The 20,067-nt window shown below is 43.8% G+C and overlaps 1 protein-coding gene across 6 annotated transcripts in view; it reads left to right on the top strand.

Annotated features, from left to right (window-relative positions):
* The first annotated feature begins 15,942 nt into the window (after positions 1 to 15,942).
* The window catches only part of abi2a (abl-interactor 2a), a 70,746-nt gene continuing 66,621 nt past the window's right edge, over positions 15,943 to 20,067 (top strand). For all 6 annotated transcript variants that reach the window (XR_005051399.1, XM_036975357.1, XM_036975356.1 and 3 more), the window contains exon 1: positions 15,943 to 16,219. Coding sequence is in view for 5 of the 6 variants with exons in the window: in XM_036975357.1 (XP_036831252.1) it covers positions 16,103 to 16,219 (117 nt within the window). In the remaining variant the exon portion in view is untranslated. The remainder of the gene's footprint in view (positions 16,220 to 20,067) is intronic.

Here is a 20,067-nt window from a genome sequence, read left to right as displayed (position 1 = left end):
AAGTCTGATCATGACAACACTCCTCCCACAGCTTTACAAATATTCCCTGAATTTACTGTATGTTTTTTTTGGAATGGCAATTTGACCACCTCTCCCATAATCTGTTGATCAACAGTTCTCTTAGCTATAGATTGTTGCACCAGATAGTGTGATTTAACAACAGATTTTTGGTATCCACTACTGGAAGTTACAGGATAGGTTTGTTTGGGGAAGCACAGAGAATTTTCAACCAACTTTAGTGATGCTGTCTTCGTCCTCGATTCGGGGAAACAGGAGTCTCATAAAATGTCCTGTTGCAGGGGGTTAGTTTGAATTTACAAAATGCTCCGTTATTTTAAAAAATAGCTTTTTTTGCTCCATAAAGTAATCCAACAATATGCGTGTCGCCATCTTGTCTATTTCAAGTCTTCTCATTCATTGATGGAGACAGGTCTCTGTCATCATGACATGCAGCTCTTTGGGGTGGACACCCACCTGTCTCGACCAATAAGAGGATGCTTGAAATAGACAAGATGCCAGCAAAATCTTTGACTAAATCACGTTATCTGGTGTAAATATCTGTAGCTACAGTTCTCTGCACTTGTGTGTCTCTACATCTGAGACACACTTAGACAAACTGAACTGAACTACACTGCTCACACAATTTAAAAAAACCTTTTGCCACATACAACTTTTGCAACTTCAGTCCCCTCTGGACTACACATGTCCCTCAACAGGTTGGTCTAGTGGTTAGTGGTCAACACAGTCCACTCTGGACTGCACATGTCCCTCAACAGGTTGATCTAGTGGTTAGTGGTCAACACAGTCCCCTCTGGACTACACATGTCCCTCAACAGGTTGGTCTAGTGGTTAGTGGTCAACACAGTCCCCTCTGGACTACACATGTCCCTCAGCAGGTTGGTCTAGTGGTTAGTGGTCAACACAGTCCCCTCTGGACTACACATGTCCCTCAGCAGGTTGGTCTAGTGGTTAGTGGTCAACACAGTCCCCTCTGGACTACACATGTCCCTCAGCAGGTTGGTCTAGTGGTCAACACAGTCCCCTCTGGACTATACATGTCCCTCAGCAGGTTGGTCTAGTGGTTAGTGGTCAACACAGTCCCCTCTGGACTACACATGTCCCTCAGCAGGTTGGTCTAGTGGTTAGTGGTCAACACAGTCCCCTCTGGAAGACACATGTCCCTCAACAGGTTGATCTAGTGGTTAGTGGTCAACACGGTCCCCTCTGGACTACACATGTCCCTCAGCAGGTTGGTCTAGTGGTCAACACAGTCCCCTCTGGACTACACATGTCTCTCAGCATGTTGGTCTAGTGGTCAACACAGTCCTCTCTGGACTACACATGTCCCCCAATAACAGGGTTTAAATCACAGTAGTACCAGTTTCTATACTGTTCCTGTAGTCTAGTTCCTATACTGTTCATGTAGTCTAGTTTCTATACTGTTCCTGTAGTCTAGTTTCTATACTGTTCCTGTAGTCTAGTTTCTATACTGTTCCTGTAGTCTAGTTTCTATCACTGTGGTCTAGTTTCTATACTGTTCCTGTAGTCTAGTTTCTATACTGTAGTGTAGTTTCTATACTGTTCCTGTAGTCTAGTTTCTATACTGTAGTCTAGTTTCTATACTGTTCCTGTAGTCTAGTTTCTATACTATTCCTGTAGTCTAGTTTATATACTGTTCCTGTAGTCTAGTTTCTATACTGTTCCTGTAGTCTAGTTTCTATACTGTTCCTGTAGTCTAGTTTCTATCACTGTAGTCTAGTTTCTATACTGTTCCTGTGGTCTAGTTTCTATACTGTTCCTGTAGTCTAGTTTCTATACTGTAGTCTAGTTTCTATACTGTTCCTGTAGTCTAGTTTCTATACTGTAGTCTAGTTTCTATACTGTTCCTGTAGTCTAGTTTCTATACTGTTCCTGTAGTCTAGTTTCTATACTGTTCCTGTAGTCTAGTTTCTATACTGTTCCTGTAGTCTAGTTTCTATACTGTTCCTGTAGTCTAGTTTCTATACTGTTCCTGTAGTCTAGTTTCTATACTGTAGTCTAGTTTCTATACTGTTCCTGTAGTCTAGTTTCTATACTATTCCTGTAGTCTAGTTTCTATACTGTTCCTGTAGTCTAGTTTCTATACTATTCCTGTAGTCTAGTTTCTATACTGTTCCTGTAGTCTAGTTTCTATACTGTAGTCTAGTTTCTATACTGTTCCTGTAGTCTAGTTCTATACTGTTCCTGTAGTCTAGTTTCTATACTGTTCCTGTAGTCTAATTTCTATACTGTTCCTGTAGTATAGTTTATATACTGTTCCTGTAGTCTAGTTTCTATACTGTTCCTGTAGTCTAGTTTCTATACTGTTCCTGTAGTCTAGTTTCTATACTGTTCCTGTAGTATAGTTTCTATACTGTTCCTGTAGTCTAGTTTCTATACTATTCCTGTAGTCTAGTTTCTATACTGTTCCTGTAGTCTAGTTTCTATACTGTTCCTGTAGTCTAGTTTCTATACTGTTCCTGTAGTCTAGTTTCTATACTGTTCCTGTAGTCTAGTTTCTGTACTGTTCCTGTAGTCTAGTTTCTATACTGTTCCTGTAGTCTAGTTTCTATACTGTTCCTGTAGTCTAGTTTCTATCACTGTGGTCTAGTTTCTATACTGTTCCTGTAGTCTAGTTTCTATACTGTAGTGTAGTTTCTATACTGTTCCTGTAGTCAGTTTCTATACTGTTCCTGTAGTCTAGTTTCTATACTATTCCTGTAGTCTAGTTTCTATACTGTTCCTGTAGTCTAGTTTCTATACTGTTCCTGTAGTCTAGTTTCTATACTGTTCCTGTAGTCTAGTTTCTATCACTGTAGTCTAGTTTCTATACTGTTCCTGTGGTCTAGTTTCTATACTGTTCCTGTAGTCTAGTTTCTATACTGTAGTCTAGTTTCTATACTGTTCCTGTAGTCTAGTTTCTATACTGTAGTCTAGTTTCTATACTGTTCCTGTAGTCTAGTTTCTATACTGTTCCTGTAGTCTAGTTTCTATACTGTTCCTGTAGTCTAGTTTCTATACTGTTCCTGTAGTCTAGTTTCTATACTGTTCCTGTAGTCTAGTTTCTATACTATTCCTGTAGTCTAGTTTCTATACTGTTCCTGTAGTCTAGTTTCTATACTGTTCCTGTAGTCTAGTTTCAATACTATTCCTGTAGTCTAGTTTCTATACTGTTCCTGTAGTCTAGTTTCTATACTATTCCTGTAGTCTAGTTTCTATACTGTTCCTGTAGTCTAGTTTCTATACTGTAGTCTAGTTTCTATACTGTTCCTGTAGTCTAGTTCTATACTGTTCCTGTAGTCTAGTTTCTATACTGTTCCTGTAGTCTAATTTCTATACTGTTCCTGTAGTATAGTTTCTATACTGTTCCTGTAGTCTAGTTTCTATACTGTTCCTGTAGTATAGTTTCTATACTGTTCCTGTAGTCTAGTTTCTATACTATTCCTGTAGTCTAGTTTCTATCCTGTTCCTGTAGTCTAGCTGCTCCGCTGTCTGATCGCCATGCTCTGTGTTGCAGGGTGAACCTGGCGAAGGCCTCCATGGCTCTAAGAGGATTCCTCACTCTGGACCCGGCCGCTCTGGCCTCCTTCTGTAGGTTCCTCTTCTTACTAGTTCATAACAACATCCTATGATCTGTAGCTTCTTCTGTTAGTTAACCACGTACTAGACAAAGACTAAACATATTCTGTGAGATATGATGTTTTCTCCTTCCTTCTGTAGGTTCCTCTTCTTAATAGTTCATAATAACATCCTATGATCTGTAGCTTATTCTGTTAGTTAACCACGTACTAGACAAAGACTAAACATATTCTGGGAGTTATGATGTATGACATAAGGCCTAGAGAAAAGTGTACTTTACAGAGCACATCCTGTCTGTTTCCAGTGTACTTTACATAGCTCATCCTGTCTGTTTCCAGTGTACTTTACAGAGCTCATCCTGTCTGTTTCCAGTGTACTTTACAGAGCTCATCCTGTCTGTTTCCAGTGTACTTTACAGAGCACATCCTGTCTGTTTCCAGTGTACTTTACAGAGGACATCCTGTCTGTTTCTAGTGTACTTTACAGAGCTCATCCTGTCTGTTTCTAGTGTACTTTACAGAGCTCACCTGTCTGTTTCCAGTGTTCTTTACAGAGGAACTCAACATACAGAACTGAAGTCATTTTGTTCTCCTGAACTAGAATTCCTTACGATCAAATGCCGACCGCATTATCTACCAAGAGAATTCTCTTCGATCATAATCACAGCCTCCAAGCAGACACCTTGACAGCCCTGAAAGAACTTCATTGGACTCTATGTAAACTGGAAACCACATATCCTGAGGCTGCATTTATTGTAGCTAGGGATTTTAACAAGGCTGATCTGAAAACAAGGCTCCCTAAATGTGATCAGCATATGGAATGTGTGACCCGGGCTAACAGCATTCTGGATCATTGCTACACTAACTTCCAATGCGCATACAAAGCCCTCCCTCCTTTCGGCAAATCTGACCACGACTCCATTTTGTTGCTCCCAGCCTATAGACAGAAACTAAAACAGGAAACGCCCGTGCTCAGGTCTGTTCAACTCTGGTCCGTCATCGGACAACAACATTGATGAATACGCTGATTCGGTGAGTGAGTTTATTAGCAAGTGCATCGGTGATGTTGTACCCACGGTGACTATTAAAACCTTTCCCAACCAGAAACCGTGGAATGATGGCAGCATTCTCACAAAACAGAAAGCACGAACCACTGCTTTTAATCAGGGCAAGGCGACCGGAAACATGACCGAATACAAACAGTGTAGCTATTCCCTCCACAAGGCAATCAAACAAGCAAGTGTCAGTATACAGACAAAGTAGAGTCACAATTCAACGGCTCAGCCACGAGATGTATGTGGCAGGGTCTACAGTCAATCACGAATTACAAAAAGAAAACCAGCCCCGTCTCAGACCAGGATGTCTTGCTCCCAGACAGACTAAACACATTCTTTGCTCGCTTTGAGGACAATACAGTGCCACTGACACGGCCTGCTACCAAAACCTGCGGGCTCTCCTTCAATGCAGCCAATGTGAGGAAAACATTTAAAGCAAGGCTGCAGGCCCAGACGGCATCCCCAGCCGCGCCCTCAGAGCATGCGCAGACCAGCTGGCTGGTGTGTTTACAGACATATTCAATCAATCCCTATCCCAGTCTGCTGTTTCCACATGCTTCAAGAAGGCCACCATTGTTCCTGTTCCTAAGAAAGCTAAGGTAACTGAGCTAAACGACTACCACCCCGTAGCACTCACTTCCGTCATCATGAAGTGCTTTGAGAGACTAGTCAAGGACCATATCACCTCCACCCTACCTGACACCCTAGACCCACTCCAATTTGCTTACTGCCACAATAGGTCCACAGACGACGCAATCCCAACCACACTGCACACTGCCCTAACCCATCTGGACAAGAGGAATACCTATGTGAGAATGCTGTTCATCGACTATAGCTCAACATTTAACAACATAGTCCCCTCCAAACTCGTCATCAAGCTCGAGACCCTGGCTCTCGACCGCGCCCTATGCAACTAGGGCCTGGACCTTTTGACAGGCCTCCCCCAGGTGGTGAGGGTAGGTAACAACATCTCCACCCTGCTGATCCTCAACACTGGGGCCCCACAAGGGTGCATTCTCAGCCCTCTCCTGTACTCCCTATTCACCCACGACTGCGTGGCCATGCACGCCTCCAACTCAATCATCAAGTTTGCGGACGACACAACAGTGGTAGGCTTGATTACCAACAACGACGAGACGGCCTACAGGGAGGAGGTGAGGGCCCTCGGAGTGTGGTGTCAGGAAAATAACCTCACACTCAACGTCAACAAAACTAAGGAGATGATTGTGGACTTCAGGAAACAGCAGAGGGAACACCCCCCTATCCACATCGATGGAACAGTAGTGGAGAGGGTAGCAAGTTTTAAGTTCCTCGGCATACACATCACAGACAAACTGAATTGGTCCACTCACACAGACAGCATTGTGAAGAAGGCGCAGCAGCGCCTCTTCAACCTTAGGAGGCTGAAGAAATTTGGCTTGTCACCAAAAGCACTCACAAACTTCTACAGATGCACAATCGAGAGCATCCTGGCGGGCTGTATCACCGCCTGGTACGGCAACTGCTCCGCCCTCAACCGTAAGGCTCTCCAGAGGGTAGTGAGGTCTGCACAACGCATCACCGGGGGCAAACTACCTGCCCTCCAGGACACCTACACCACCCGATGTCACAGGAAGGCCATAAAGATCATCAAGGACATCAACCACCCGAGCCACTGCCTGTTCACCCCGCTATCATCCAGAAGGCGAGGTCAGTACAGGTGCATCAAAGCTGGGACCGAGAGACTGAAAAACAGCTTCTATCTCAAGGCCATCAGACTGTTAAACAGCCACCACTAACATTGAGTGGCTGTCGCCAACACACTGACACTGACTCAACTCCAGCCACTTTAATAATGGGAAATGATGTAAATATATCACTAGCCACTTTAAACAATGCTACCTTATATAATGTTACTTACCCTACATTATTCATCTCATATGCATATGTATATACTGTACTCTACATCATCGACTGTATCCTTATGTAATACATGTATCACTAGCCACTTTAACTATGCCACTTTGTTTACATACTCATCTCATATGTATATACTGTACTCGATACCATCTACTGTATCGTGCCTATGCTGCCCTGTACCATCACTCATTCATATATCCTTATGTACATATTCTTTATCCCCTCACACTGTGTACAAGACAGTAGTTTTGGAATTGTTAGTTAGATTACTTGTTGGTTATTACTGCATTGTCGGAACTAGAAGCACAAGCATTTCGCTACACTCGCACTAACATCTGCTAACCATGTGTATGTGACAAATAAAATTTGATTTGATTTGATTTGGTAGGCTTGATTACCAACAGGGACAAGACAGCCTACAGGGAGGAGGTGAGGGCCCTCGGAGTGTGGTGTCAGGAAAATAACCTCTCACTCCACGTCAACAAAACAAAGGACAAAGCACCCCCCTATCCACATCGACAGTAGTGGAGAAGGTGGAAAGTTTTAAGTTCCTCGGCGTACACATCACAGACAAACTGAATTGGTCCACCCACACAGACAGCATCGTGAAGAAGGCACAGCAGCGCCTTTTCAACCTCAGGAGGCTGAAGAAATTTGGCTTGTCACCAAAAACACTCTCAAACTTTTACAGATGCACAATCGAGAGCATCCTGTCGGGCTGTATCACAGCCTGGTACGGCAACTGCTCCGCCCACAACCGTAAGGCTCTCCAGAGGGTAGTGAGGTCTGCACAACGCATCACTGGGGGCAAACTACCTGCCCTCCAGGACACCTACACCACCCGATGTTACAGAAAGGCCATAAAGATCATCAAGGACAACAACCACCCGAGCCACTGCCTGTCACCCCGCTACCATCCAAAAGGCGAGGTCAGTACAGGTGCATCAAAGCAGGGACCGAGAGACTGAAAAACAGCTTCTATCTCAAGGCCATCAGACTGTTAAACAGCCACCACTAACATTGAGTGGCTGCTGCCAACATACTGACTAAACTCCAGCCACTTTAATAATGGAACAATCCCAATTAATATAATGTTTACATACCCTACATTACTCATCTCACATGTATATACTGTATTTTATACCATCTACTGTATCTTGCCTATGCCGTTCGGCCATCACTCATCCATATATTTATCAGTATATATTCTTATTCATTCCTTTACACTTGTGTGTATTAGGTAGTTGTTGTGAAATTGTTAGGTTACTTGTTAGATATTACTGCACTGTCAGAACTAGAAGCACAAAAGCATTTCGCTACACTCGCATTAACATCTGCTAACCATGTGACCAATAACATCTGCTAACCATGTGTATGTGACCAATACCATTTAATTTGATATTGTCTTTATCCCTGTTTGTCCTTGTCCTCCTGTCCTCCTGTCCCCATCCATGTCCCAATCTCTTTCCCCTGTCTCTATCCCTCCTGTCCCTCTCTCTCTGTCCCTTTCCCTGTCCCCTCCAGGCCTCATGGCTTAGAGCACCAGATCCTACACCCCTAGATTGTGGTCAATCTGGTGATATCCCTGTTAGTGGGCCTGGGCCTTCGTCTCAACACAACCAGACAGGGACTACACCGAGGGTGAGAGCTCAACTTCGTTATCATGTTAACTAATCACAACTAGGTTTTGGCCTTTCTAGGGAGTTTTTCCTAGCCACCGTGCTTCTACACCTGCATTGCTTGCTTTTTGGGGTTTTAGGCTGGGTTTCTGTACAGCACTTTGATATATCAGCTGATGTACGAAGGGCTATAGAAATCAATTTGATTTAATTTGAACTAATCACTAATCACAACTGGTTATTAAGCCAGAAAAGCTCAATCAATCAAGCACAGATGAAATCATTTGAAATGATTTCAAACAGATCTGATTATGTATTTGTATTTGTTGTGTTATGTATTTAGTGTTACCATTATAGAGATTTATATTCCATAACGTAATTCAAACATGAAAAAAAGGGCGATGACTGCCACTGACGTGTTTGTGGTTCACTGCTGCCCTCTAGTGGGATCATCTGATACTGCAGTGATGTACTGCTGCCCTCTAGTGGGATCATCTGATACTGCAGTGAAGTACTGCTGCCCTCTAGTGGGATCATCTGATACTGCAGTGAAGTACTGCTCCCCTCTAGTGGGATCATCTGATACTGCAGTGAAGTACTGCTGCCCTCTAGTGGGATCATCTGATACTGCAGTGAAGTACTGCTGCCCTCTAGTGGGATCATCTGATACTGCAGTGAAGTGCTGCTGCCCTCTAGTGGGATCATCTGATACTGCAGTGAAGTACTGCTGCCCTCTAGTGGGATCATCTGATACTGCAGTGAAGTACTGCTGCCCTCTAGTGGGGTTGCCTGATACTGCAGTGAAGTAATGTTTTGTGGGGTGTGTGTGTGTGCACGTGTGTATGTGTGTGTATCTCTCTCCCTGATGATGTGAAATTTCTGAGACTGTGAGCATAACTTTCTATTGATCCAGAAGAAATAAACAGTTTTTGAGTCTGAACCAACTGTGCACAGACAGACTGAGACTCCAAATCAATTTGAGCTGTTGATAAATCAATAAGAAGAGATCTTTGAGCTGTTCATCATACTACCAGCTGGGGCCCCTTAGGGATCCAAGGGTCACTGAAAGACATTTCATCAATGATTAAAAAGATCATTTGGGATGCATGCACTTCTCCTTCTCACCTCAGTACAGGACAGCAATACAGTGCATGGATTAAATATGGGTTTATGTTACAGCCTTATTCTAAAATGGATTAAATATGGGTTTATGTTACAGCCTTATTCTAAAATGGATTAAATATGGGTTTATGTTACAGCCTTATTCTAAAATGGATTAAATATGGGGTTTTTTCTCATCACTGCTGGCTTGCTTCTGAAGCTAAGCAGGGTTGGTCCTGGTTGGTACCTGGATGGGAGACCAGCTGCTGGAATTGGTGTTGGAGGGCCAGTAGGAGGCACTCTTTCCACTGGTCCCCAATAGTTTTTTTTTAATAACATCCCAATTCCCCAGGGCAGTGATTGGGGACACTGCCCTGTGTAGGGTGCCGTCTTTCGGGTGGGAAGTTAAACGGGTGTCCTGACTCTCTGAGGTCATTAAAGATCCTATGGCACTTATTGTAAGAGTAGGGGTGTTAACCCCGGTGTCCTGACTAAATTCCCAATCTGGTCCTCATACCATCACAGTCACCTAATAATCCCCAGTTTACAATTGACTCATTCATCCCCCCTCCTCTCCCCTCTCTCCCCAGGTCGTAAAGGGTCAAATAAAAAATGTAGAAATAAAAATCAGTTTACACACAATACCCCATAATGACATCACAATACCCCATAATGACATCACAATACCCCATAATGACATCACAATACCCCATAATGACATCACAATACCCCATAATGACATCACAATACCCCATAATGACATCACAATAATGACATCACAATACCCCACAATGACAAAGCAAAAATAGGGTTTCAGATTTCTTTGCAAAACATCACATTTACGTAACTATTCAGACCCTTTACTCAGTACTTTGTTGAAGCTTCTTTGTCAGTGATTACAGCCTCCAGTCTTCGTGGGTATGATGCTACAAGCTTGGCACACATGTATTTGGGGAGTTTCTCCCATTCTTCTCTGCAGACCCTCTCAAGCTCTGTCAGAAGCTACTCCTGCGTTGTCTTGGCTGTGTGCTTAGGGTCGTTGTCCTGTTGGAAGGTGAACCTTCACCCCAGTCTGAGGTCCTGAGGCCTCCTGAGCGGTTTTCATCAAAGATCTCTCTGTAATTTGTTCTGTTCATCTTTCCCTCGATCCTGACTAGTCTCCCAGTCCCTGCTGCTGAAAAACCTACCCACAGGATGATGCTGCTACCACCATGATTCACCGTGGGGATGGTGCCAGGTTTCCTCAAGATGTGACGCTTGGCATTCAGGCCAAAGAGGTCAATATTGGTTTCATCAGGCCAGAGAATCTTGTTTCTCATGGTCTGAGTCCTTTAGGGTTAGGGTTACCAGGTCCAGGACTAGAATACGATGCAGCCTAGACAAGCTGGATGAGGACTAGAATACCATGCAGCCTAGACCAGCTGGATCAAGACTAGAATACGATGCAGCCTAGACCAGCTGAACCAGGACTAGAATAGAGTTTTAGCCTAGACCAGCTGGATCAGGACTAGAATAGAGTGGCAGCCTAGACCAGCTGAACCAGGACTAGAATACAATGCAGCCTAGACCAGCTGAACCAGGACTAGAATATAGAGCCTAGACCAGCTGGATCAGGACTAGAATATCATGCAGCCTAGACCAGCTGGATCAAGACTAGAATACGATGCAGCCTAGACCAGCTGAACCAGGACTAGAATAGAGTGGCAGCCTAGACCAGCTGAACCAGGACTAGAATACCATGCAGCCTAGACCAGCTGAACCAGGACTAGAATAGAGTGGCAGCCTAGACCAGCTGGATCTGGACTAGAATAGAGTGGCAGACTAGACCAGCTGGATCAGGACTAGAATAGAGTGGCAGCATAGACCAGCTGGATCAGGACTAGAATAGAGTGGCAGCCTAGACCAGCTGGATCAAGACTAGAATACAATGCAGCCTAGACCAGCTGAACCAGGACTAGAATACGATGCAACCCTAGACCAACTGAACCAGGACTAGAATACGATGCAGCCTAGACCAGCTGAATAGGGACTAGAATAGAGTGGCAGCCTAGACCAGCTGGATCAGGACTAGAATAGAGTGGCAGCCTAGACGAGCTGAACCAGGACTAGAATAGAGTGGCAGCCTAGACCAGCTGAACCAGGACTAGAATATGATGCAGCCTAGACCAGCTGGATCAGGACTAGAATACCATGCAGCCTAGACCAGCTGGATTAAGACTAGAATACGATGCAGCCTAGACCAGCTGGTCCAGGACTAGAATAGAGTGGCAGCCTAGCCCAGCTGAACCAGGACTAGAATAGAGTGGCAGCCTAGACCAGCTGGATCAGTTCTAGAATAGAGTGGCAGGCTAGACCAGCTGAACCAGGACTAGAATACGATGCAGCCTAGACCAGTTGGATCAGGACTAGAATAGAGTGGCAGCCTAGACCAGCTAAACCAGGACTAGAATACTATGCAGCCTAGACCAGCTGAACCAGGACTAGAATAGAGTGGCAGCCTAGACCAGCTTTAACCAGGACTAGAATACAATGCAGCCTAGACCAGCTGAACCAGGACTAGAATACGATGCAGCCTAGACCAGCTGAACCAGGACTAGAATACGATGCAGCCTAGACCAGCTGAATAGGGACTAGAATAGAGTGGCAGCCTAGACCAGCTGGATCAGGACTAGAATAGAGTGGCAGCCTAGACGAGCTGAACCAGGACTAGAATAGAGTGGCAGCCTAGACCAGCTGAACCAGGACTAGAATACGATGCAGCCTAGACCAGCTGGATCAGGACTAGAATACCATGCAGCCTAGACCAGCTGGATTAAGACTAGAATACGATGCAGCCTAGACCAGCTGGATCAGGACTAGAATAGAGTGGCAGCCTAGACCAGCTGAACCAGGACTAGAATACTATGCAGCCTAGACCAGCTGAACCAGGACTAGAATAGAGTGGCAGCCTAGACCAGCTGAACCAGGACTAGAATACAATGCAGCCTAGACCAGCTGAACCAGGACTAGAATAGAGTTTTAGCCTAGACCAGCTGGATCAGGACTAGAATAGAGTGGCAGCCTAGACCAGCTGAACCAGGACTAGAATACAATGCAGCCTAGACCAGCTGAACCAGGACTAGAATATAGAGCCTAGACCAGCTGGATCAGGACTAGAATATCATGCAGCCTAGACCAGCTGGATCAAGACTAGAATACGATGCAGCCTAGACCAGCTGGTCCAGGACTAGAATAGAGTGGCAGCCTAGACCAGCTGAACCAGGACTAGAATACCATGCAGCCTAGACCAGCTGAACCAGGACTAGAATAGAGTGGCAGCCTAGACCAGCTGGATCTGGACTAGAATAGAGTGGCAGACTAGACCAGCTGGATCAGGACTAGAATAGAGTGGCAGCATAAACCAGCTGGATCAGGACTAGAATAGAGTGGCAGCCTAGACCAGCTGGATCAAGACTAGAATACAATGCAGCCTAGACCAGCTGAACCAGGACTAGAATACGATGCAACCCTAGACCAGCTGAACCAGGACTAGAATACGATGCAGCCTAGACCAGCTGAATAGGGACTAGAATAGAGTGGCAGCCTAGACCAGCTGGATCAGGACTAGAATAGAGTGGCAGCCTAGACGAGCTGAACCAGGACTAGAATAGAGTGGCAGCCTAGACCAGCTGAACCAGGACTAGAATATGATGCAGCCTAGACCAGCTGGATCAGGACTAGAATACCATGCAGCCTAGACCAGCTGGATTAAGACTAGAATACGATGCAGCCTAGACCAGCTGGTCCAGGACTAGAATAGAGTGGCAGCCTAGCCCAGCTGAACCAGGACTAGAATAGAGTGGCAGCCTAGACCAGCTGGATCAGTTCTAGAATAGAGTGGCAGCCTAGACCAGCTGAACCAGGACTAGAATACGATGCAGCCTAGACCAGTTGGATCAGGACTAGAATAGAGTGGCAGCCTAGACCAGCTGAACCAGGACTAGAATACTATGCAGCCTAGACCAGCTGAACCAGGACTAGAATAGAGTGGCAGCCTAGACCAGCTTTAACCAGGACTAGAATACAATGCAGCCTAGACCAGCTGAACCAGGACTAGAATACGATGCAGCCTAGACCAGCTGAACCAGGACTAGAATATGATGCAGCCTAGACCAGCTGAATAGGGACTAGAATAGAGTGGCAGCCTAGACCAGCTGGATCAGGACTAGAATAGAGTGGCAGCCTAGACGAGCTGAACCAGGACTAGAATAGAGTGGCAGCCTAGACCAGCTGAACCAGGACTAGAATACGATGCAGCCTAGACCAGCTGGATCAGGACTAGAATACCATGCAGCCTAGACCAGCTGGATTAAGACTAGAATACGATGCAGCCTAGACCAGCTGGATCAGGACTAGAATAGAGTGGCAGCCTAGACCAGCTGAACCAGGACTAGAATACTATGCAGCCTAGACCAGCTGAACCAGGACTAGAATAGAGTGGCAGCCTAGACCAGCTGAACCAGGACTAGAATACAATGCAGCCTAGACCAGCTGAACCAGGACTAGAATAGAGTGGCAGCATAGACCAGCTGGTCCAGGATTAGAATAGAGTGGCAGCCTAGACCAGCTGGATCAGGACTAGAATACGATGCAGCCTAGATCAGCTGAACCAGGACTAGAATAGAGTGGCAGCCTAGACCAGCTGAACCAGGACTAGAATAGAGTGGCAGCCTAGACCAGCTGGATCAGGAGTAGAATACGATGCAGCCTAGACCAGCTGAAACAGGACTAGAATAGAGTGGCAGCCTAGACTAGCTGGATCAGGAGTAGAATATGATGCAGCCTAGACCAGCTGAACCAGGACTAGAATAGAGTGGCAGCCTAGACTAGCTGGATCAGGAGTAGAATATGATGCAGCCTAGACCAGCTGAACCAGGACTAGAATAGAGTGGCAGCCTAGACTAGCTGGATCAGGAGTAGAATACGATGCAGCCTAGACCAGCTGAAACAGGACTAGAATAGAGTGGCAGCCTAGACTAGCTGGATCAGGAGTAGAATATGATGCAGCCTAGACCAGCTGAACCAGGACTAGAATAGAGTGGCAGCCTAGACCAGCTGGACCAGGACTAGAATACGATGCAGCATAGACCAGCTGGATCAAGACTAGAATACGATGCAGCCTAGACCAGCTGAAACAGGACTAGAATAGAGTGGCAGCCTAGACCAGCTGAAACAGGACTAGAATAGAGTGGCAGCCTAGACTAGCTGGATCAGGAGTAGAATATGATGCAGCCTAGACCAGCTGAAACAGGACTAGAATAGAGTGGCAGCCTAGACTAGCTGGATCAGGAGTAGAATATGATGCAGCCTAGACCAGCTGAACTAGGACTAGAATAGAGTGGCAGCCTAGACCAGCTGGACCAGGACTAGAATACGATGCAGCCTAGACCAGCTGGATCAAGACTAGAATACGATGCAGCCTAGACCAGCTGGTCCAGGACTAGAATAGAGTGGCAGCCTAGACCAGCTGGATCAAGACTCAGGAGGGCAAATGACAAACGAGTAAATTGTTTTGGTGTCTGTAGCTAGCTAGAAATATAACCTCTCTTTTTACACCAGGCAGTGTTGTTCAGTACAGCACAATTTGGTGATTAATTCAGCCATAACGGGCCTTGCTAGTACCAATACAAGCCAAGCTAGCCTTTGCCCCTACCTACAGTATACTGCTGTTACTGTCTATTATCTATCCTTTACCCCTACCTACAGTATACTGCTGTTACTGTCTATTATCTATCTTGTTGTCTAGTCACTTTACCTCTACCTACAGTATATTACTGTTACTGTCTATTATCTATCCTTTACCCCTACCTACAGTATACTGCTGTTACTGTCTATTATCTATCCTTTAGCCCTACCTACAGTATACTGCTGTTACTGTCTATTATCTATCCTTTACCCCTACCTACAGTACACTGTATACTGCTGTTACTGTCTATTATCTATCCTTTACCCCTACCTACAGTATACTGCTGTTACTGTCTATTATCTATCCTTTACCCCTACCTACAGTATACTGCTGTTACTGTCTATTATCTATCCTTTAGCCCTACCTACAGTATACTGCTGTTACTGTCTATTATCTATCCTTTACCCCTACCTAGAGTATACTGCTGTTACTGTCTATTATCTATCCTTTACCCCTACCTACAGTATACTGCTGTTACTGTCTATTATCTATCCTTTACCCCTACCTACAGTATATTACTGTTACTGTCTATTATCTATCCTTTACCCCTACCTACAGTATACTGCTGTTACTGTCTATTATCTATCCTTTACCCCTACCTACAGTATACTGCTGTTACTGTCTATTATCTATCCTTTACCCCTACCTACAGTATACTGCTGTTACTGTCTATTATCTATCCTTTACCCCTACCTACAGTATACTGCTGTTACTGTCTACCCTGTTGTCTAGTCACTTTACCCCTTGACATGGTGCAGGAGCAGACAGGGTCAGACAGGGTCAAGGTAATGGAATGTGGTAGTGGGTTTTTAATGATAGTTATTTTTTTGTAGTTTTCCATTCTTTTGTATCACAAAGTTTAATATATTTATATTCTAGTCCAGCTGGAGGCGATAATGGACCATGTTGGATGCCACCCGCCGATACACTCCAAAGAAGAAAGAAGAAGAAGAAGAAGCAGAAGAAGAAGAAGAAGAAGAAGAAGAAGAAGAGGCGCTACTCAGGGTGCCCAAAACTTTTGGAGAAACGTCACAATCTGAAGTGAACTCGGTCAAGTCGTGAGATCTTGTGTCCAGGACCGCATCAGTGTAGAATAATGATGTAAAGATGGCGGAGCTACAAATGCTTTTGGAAGAAGAAATTCCAGCCGGTCGGAGAGCGTTACTGGATAGTTTTACGAATCTCGAAAGAGTTGCTGATTACTGCGAAAGCAACTATGTGCAGGTAAATCTATGATTTATAATACAACTATCGGTTATGTACGCTGTTTAACTCAGAGAATGACAAGCTAAACGGGGTTTATTGTAGCGGACCTCTTTCCTCTACGCAGACAGCCGCACTGTTTCGACCAGGCTCGTTTACTACACCAGTTTGCTTGTTTATTCTGTTAATGTAGTTGTTTTGTTACCTAAGACTACTCTTGGCTAATAATTGCAGTATGTTAGTCATGTGTACTACCAATAACGTGTGTATTGTCAGCATTGCTTACACGTTGACGTGGGTAGCGAGTCCAATAGAAAGTATTTGTGAATGGACCGTGTTGGAGGTTGGTGCCGGCAGAGACCACTCCACTCACAGATACAACAGTAACCAGATCATTTCCGACAGAGATTTAATCCTGTCTAGTTACGTTGATTCTCTTGTCCGCCAATGCGAGATATTTGGCCGCAGAATAAACTGCATTCGGGTATGATCAAATCTGTCATATTACACACACAGTCTATGGACATTCCTCTCACATCACACCGTTGTATGGAAGCATCACACACACACACACACACACACACACACACACACACACACACACACACACACACACACACACACACAGTGAGGATCTCAACTGCAGACTCCTCGCGTCCTCTCGCCTCATAATTCAATCCAAAGGGTTTTATTTGCTTGGGAAACGTGTTGCATTGCCAAAGCAAGTGAAATAAGCAAAAGTGAAAAGACGAAACCTCAACAAAAAAACCATTCAAATTTAACAGTAAATATTGTGCTCAAAAAGCTGAAAAATATATAGACATTTCAAGTGTTATCAGCTATGTACAGTGTTTTAGCAATGTGCAAATAATCTCTGAGTAGTTGAGGGGTTCAGTGGTGGAATATTGGAATCGAGGTGGTTGTAGAATTTAACAGCCTTTTTCGGATTTTGATAACTAGCGGGTAAAGTCCTAATTCTGCTCGGTATGGATTGTTTGAGGTTTTGTGTTGTGTACAAAGCATTTATATATTTTTTTATTTAACTAGGCAAGTCAGTTAAGAACACATTCTTATTTACAATGACGGCCTACACCGGCCAAAGCCGAACGATGTTGGGCCAATTGTGCGTCGCCCTATGGGACTCCCAATCACAGTGGGTTGTGATACAGCCTGCAATCGAACCAGGGTGCCTCTAGTGATGCCTCTTGCACTGAGATGCAGTGCCTTTAGACCGCTGTGCCACTCGGGAGCCCAAGTATATTTTTTGCAGAATTCTGCATGCAATCTCAATTGGGTCCCATTTTATGAATTCTTGGTTGGTGAGTGGACCCCAGACTAGAGGTCGACTGATTAATTGGAATGGCTGATTAATTAGGGCCGATTTCAAGTTTTCATAACAATCGGTATTTTTGGACACCGATTTGCCGATTTACAAATGTAAAATAATAATAATTTTTAATTAAAAAAAATATATACATATTTTTTACACCTTTTATTTAAGTAGGAAAGTCAGTTAAGAACACATTCTTATCTTCAATGACGGCCTAGGAACGGTGGGTTAACTGCCTTGTTCAGAGGCAGAACGACAGAATTTTACCTTGTCAGCTCGGGGATTCGTTTTTGCAACCTTCCAGTTACTAGTCCAACTCTCTAACCACCTGCCTTACATTGCACTCCACGAGGAGCCTGCGTGGCAGGCTGACTACCTGTTCCATTCCGCGAGGCCAGCAAGAAGCCAAGGTAAGTTGCTAGCTAGCATTAAACGTATAAAAACAATCAATCTTAACATAATCACTAGTTAACTACACATGGTTGATGATATTACTAGTTTATCTAGCGTGTCCTGCTTTGCATATAATCGATGCGGTTCCTGTTAATTTCTCATTGAATCAGAGCCTACTTCGACAAACGGGTGATGATTTAACAAGCGCATTTTCGATAAAAGCACTGTCGTTGCACCAATGTACCTAACCATAAACATCAATGCCTTTCTTTAAAATCAATACACAAGTATATATTTTTAAACCTGCATATTTAGTTAATATTGCCTGCTACCATGAATTTCTTATAACTAGGGAAATTGTGTCACTTCTCTTGCGTTCCGTGCAAGCAGAGTCAGGGTATATGCAGCAGTTTGGGCCGCCTGGCTCGTTGCGAACTGGGTGAAGTCCATTTATTCCTAACAAAGGCCGTAATTAATTTGCCAGAATTGTACATAATTATGACATAACATTAAAGGTTGTGCAATGTTACAGCAATATTTAGACTTATGGATGCCACCCGTTAGATAAAATACAGAACGGTTTTGTTTTCGAAATGATAGTTTCCGGATTCGACCATATTAATGACCAAAGGCTCGTATTTCTGTGTGTTATCATGTTATAAATAAGTCTATGATTTGATATTTGATAGAGCAGTCTGACTGATCCTTTGAGGGTGGCTGTTGTCGTTGTGTTCCTGGTTCGAGCCCAGGTAGCAGCGAGTAGAGGGATGGAAGCTATACTGGTACACTGGCAATACTAATGTGCCTATAAGAACATCCAATAGTCAAAGGTATATGAAATACAAATCGTATAGAGAGAAATAATCCTATAATAACTACAACCTAAAACTTCTTACCTGGGAATATTGAAGACTCATGTTAAAAGGAACCACTAGCTTTCATATGTTCTAGTGTTCTGAGCAAGGAACTTAAACGTTAGCTTTTTTCATGGCTAAAATTGCACTTTTACTTCTCCAACACTTTGTTTTTGCATTATTTAAACCAAATGGAACGTTTCATTATTTATTTGAGGCTAAATTGATATTATTGATGTATTTTATATTAAGTTAAAATAAGTGTTCATTCAGTACTGTTGTAATTGTCATTATTACAAATAAATACATACAAAAAAATTGGCAGATTAATCGGTATCGGCTTTTTTTGGTCCTCCAATAATCGTTATTGGCGTTGAAAAATCATAATCGGTCGACCTCTACCCCAGACCTCACAACTGTTGTCTTTACAATGGATTAAGTGATATATGACATGCTATTTTATCAAATAAATTCTCCGTAATTAATATTACCCGTTTAAACTATCATGTAAATGTAATTAACTAGAGAGTCGGGGCACCACGGAAGAATGTTAATAGAGCTGTTGTCTTCCGAATAAACTCTTAAAGACCTGGTAATATTTTACATCAATAGCAGTCAATATTAATCGTCACCTTAATTCAGTCTCATCTGAAAGTTGTAAATTTCTTGGAACCCTGGCGAACCCTGGCCATCTTCATGAACCCTGGCCAACAAGTTGAATCAGCAATACAACATTTGGTTTAATTATTTATTTACTAAATACCTAAATAATCACACAGAATTACACATACACAGGATGGATCATACATTGATTACTAATTTTGTTATAAAAGAAAACGTCCCTGGCAGACGAAGCCGATATGACGGCTGGTTACACAAAGAAAGGGGGTTGGGTTTGAATAAAAGCGCGGGAAGACTGAGGAACAAAAGGATTGGGTCTCTATCGGACCATATGAAGCTATACTATCGTAAATACAGAATCTCATGCATTCTAAATAACCGCCCATTCGGAAAAGGAAAATGCAAGAAATATATTTACTCTGAGCTGCGCTTCGATAGATTGGTCAAAGATGGAAGGCTGGGTTGCCCAGCAGAGATCTCCCTTGTCCTTTAAAGAATATTTCTGGGCGGATACATTGTAGTCTGTCATCTTGTGGTAGAACGATTACGTTGTAGTACCATGTCTTTCTGAAGAGATTGTCCGTCCTTTCCTAGCCCACGTTTACAGCTGCTGTTGATAACTCAACGTCTAGGATGTATAACTTCTTTAGTGAATAAGAGGTCAGAGTTCA

Source organism: Oncorhynchus mykiss, chromosome 3 (genome assembly GCF_013265735.2).
Source record: "Oncorhynchus mykiss isolate Arlee chromosome 3, USDA_OmykA_1.1, whole genome shotgun sequence".
NCBI lineage: Eukaryota > Metazoa > Chordata > Actinopteri > Salmoniformes > Salmonidae > Oncorhynchus > Oncorhynchus mykiss.
The sequence above is the reverse complement of the archived record's forward strand: the minus strand, read 5'-3'. Positions and strand labels throughout refer to the sequence as shown.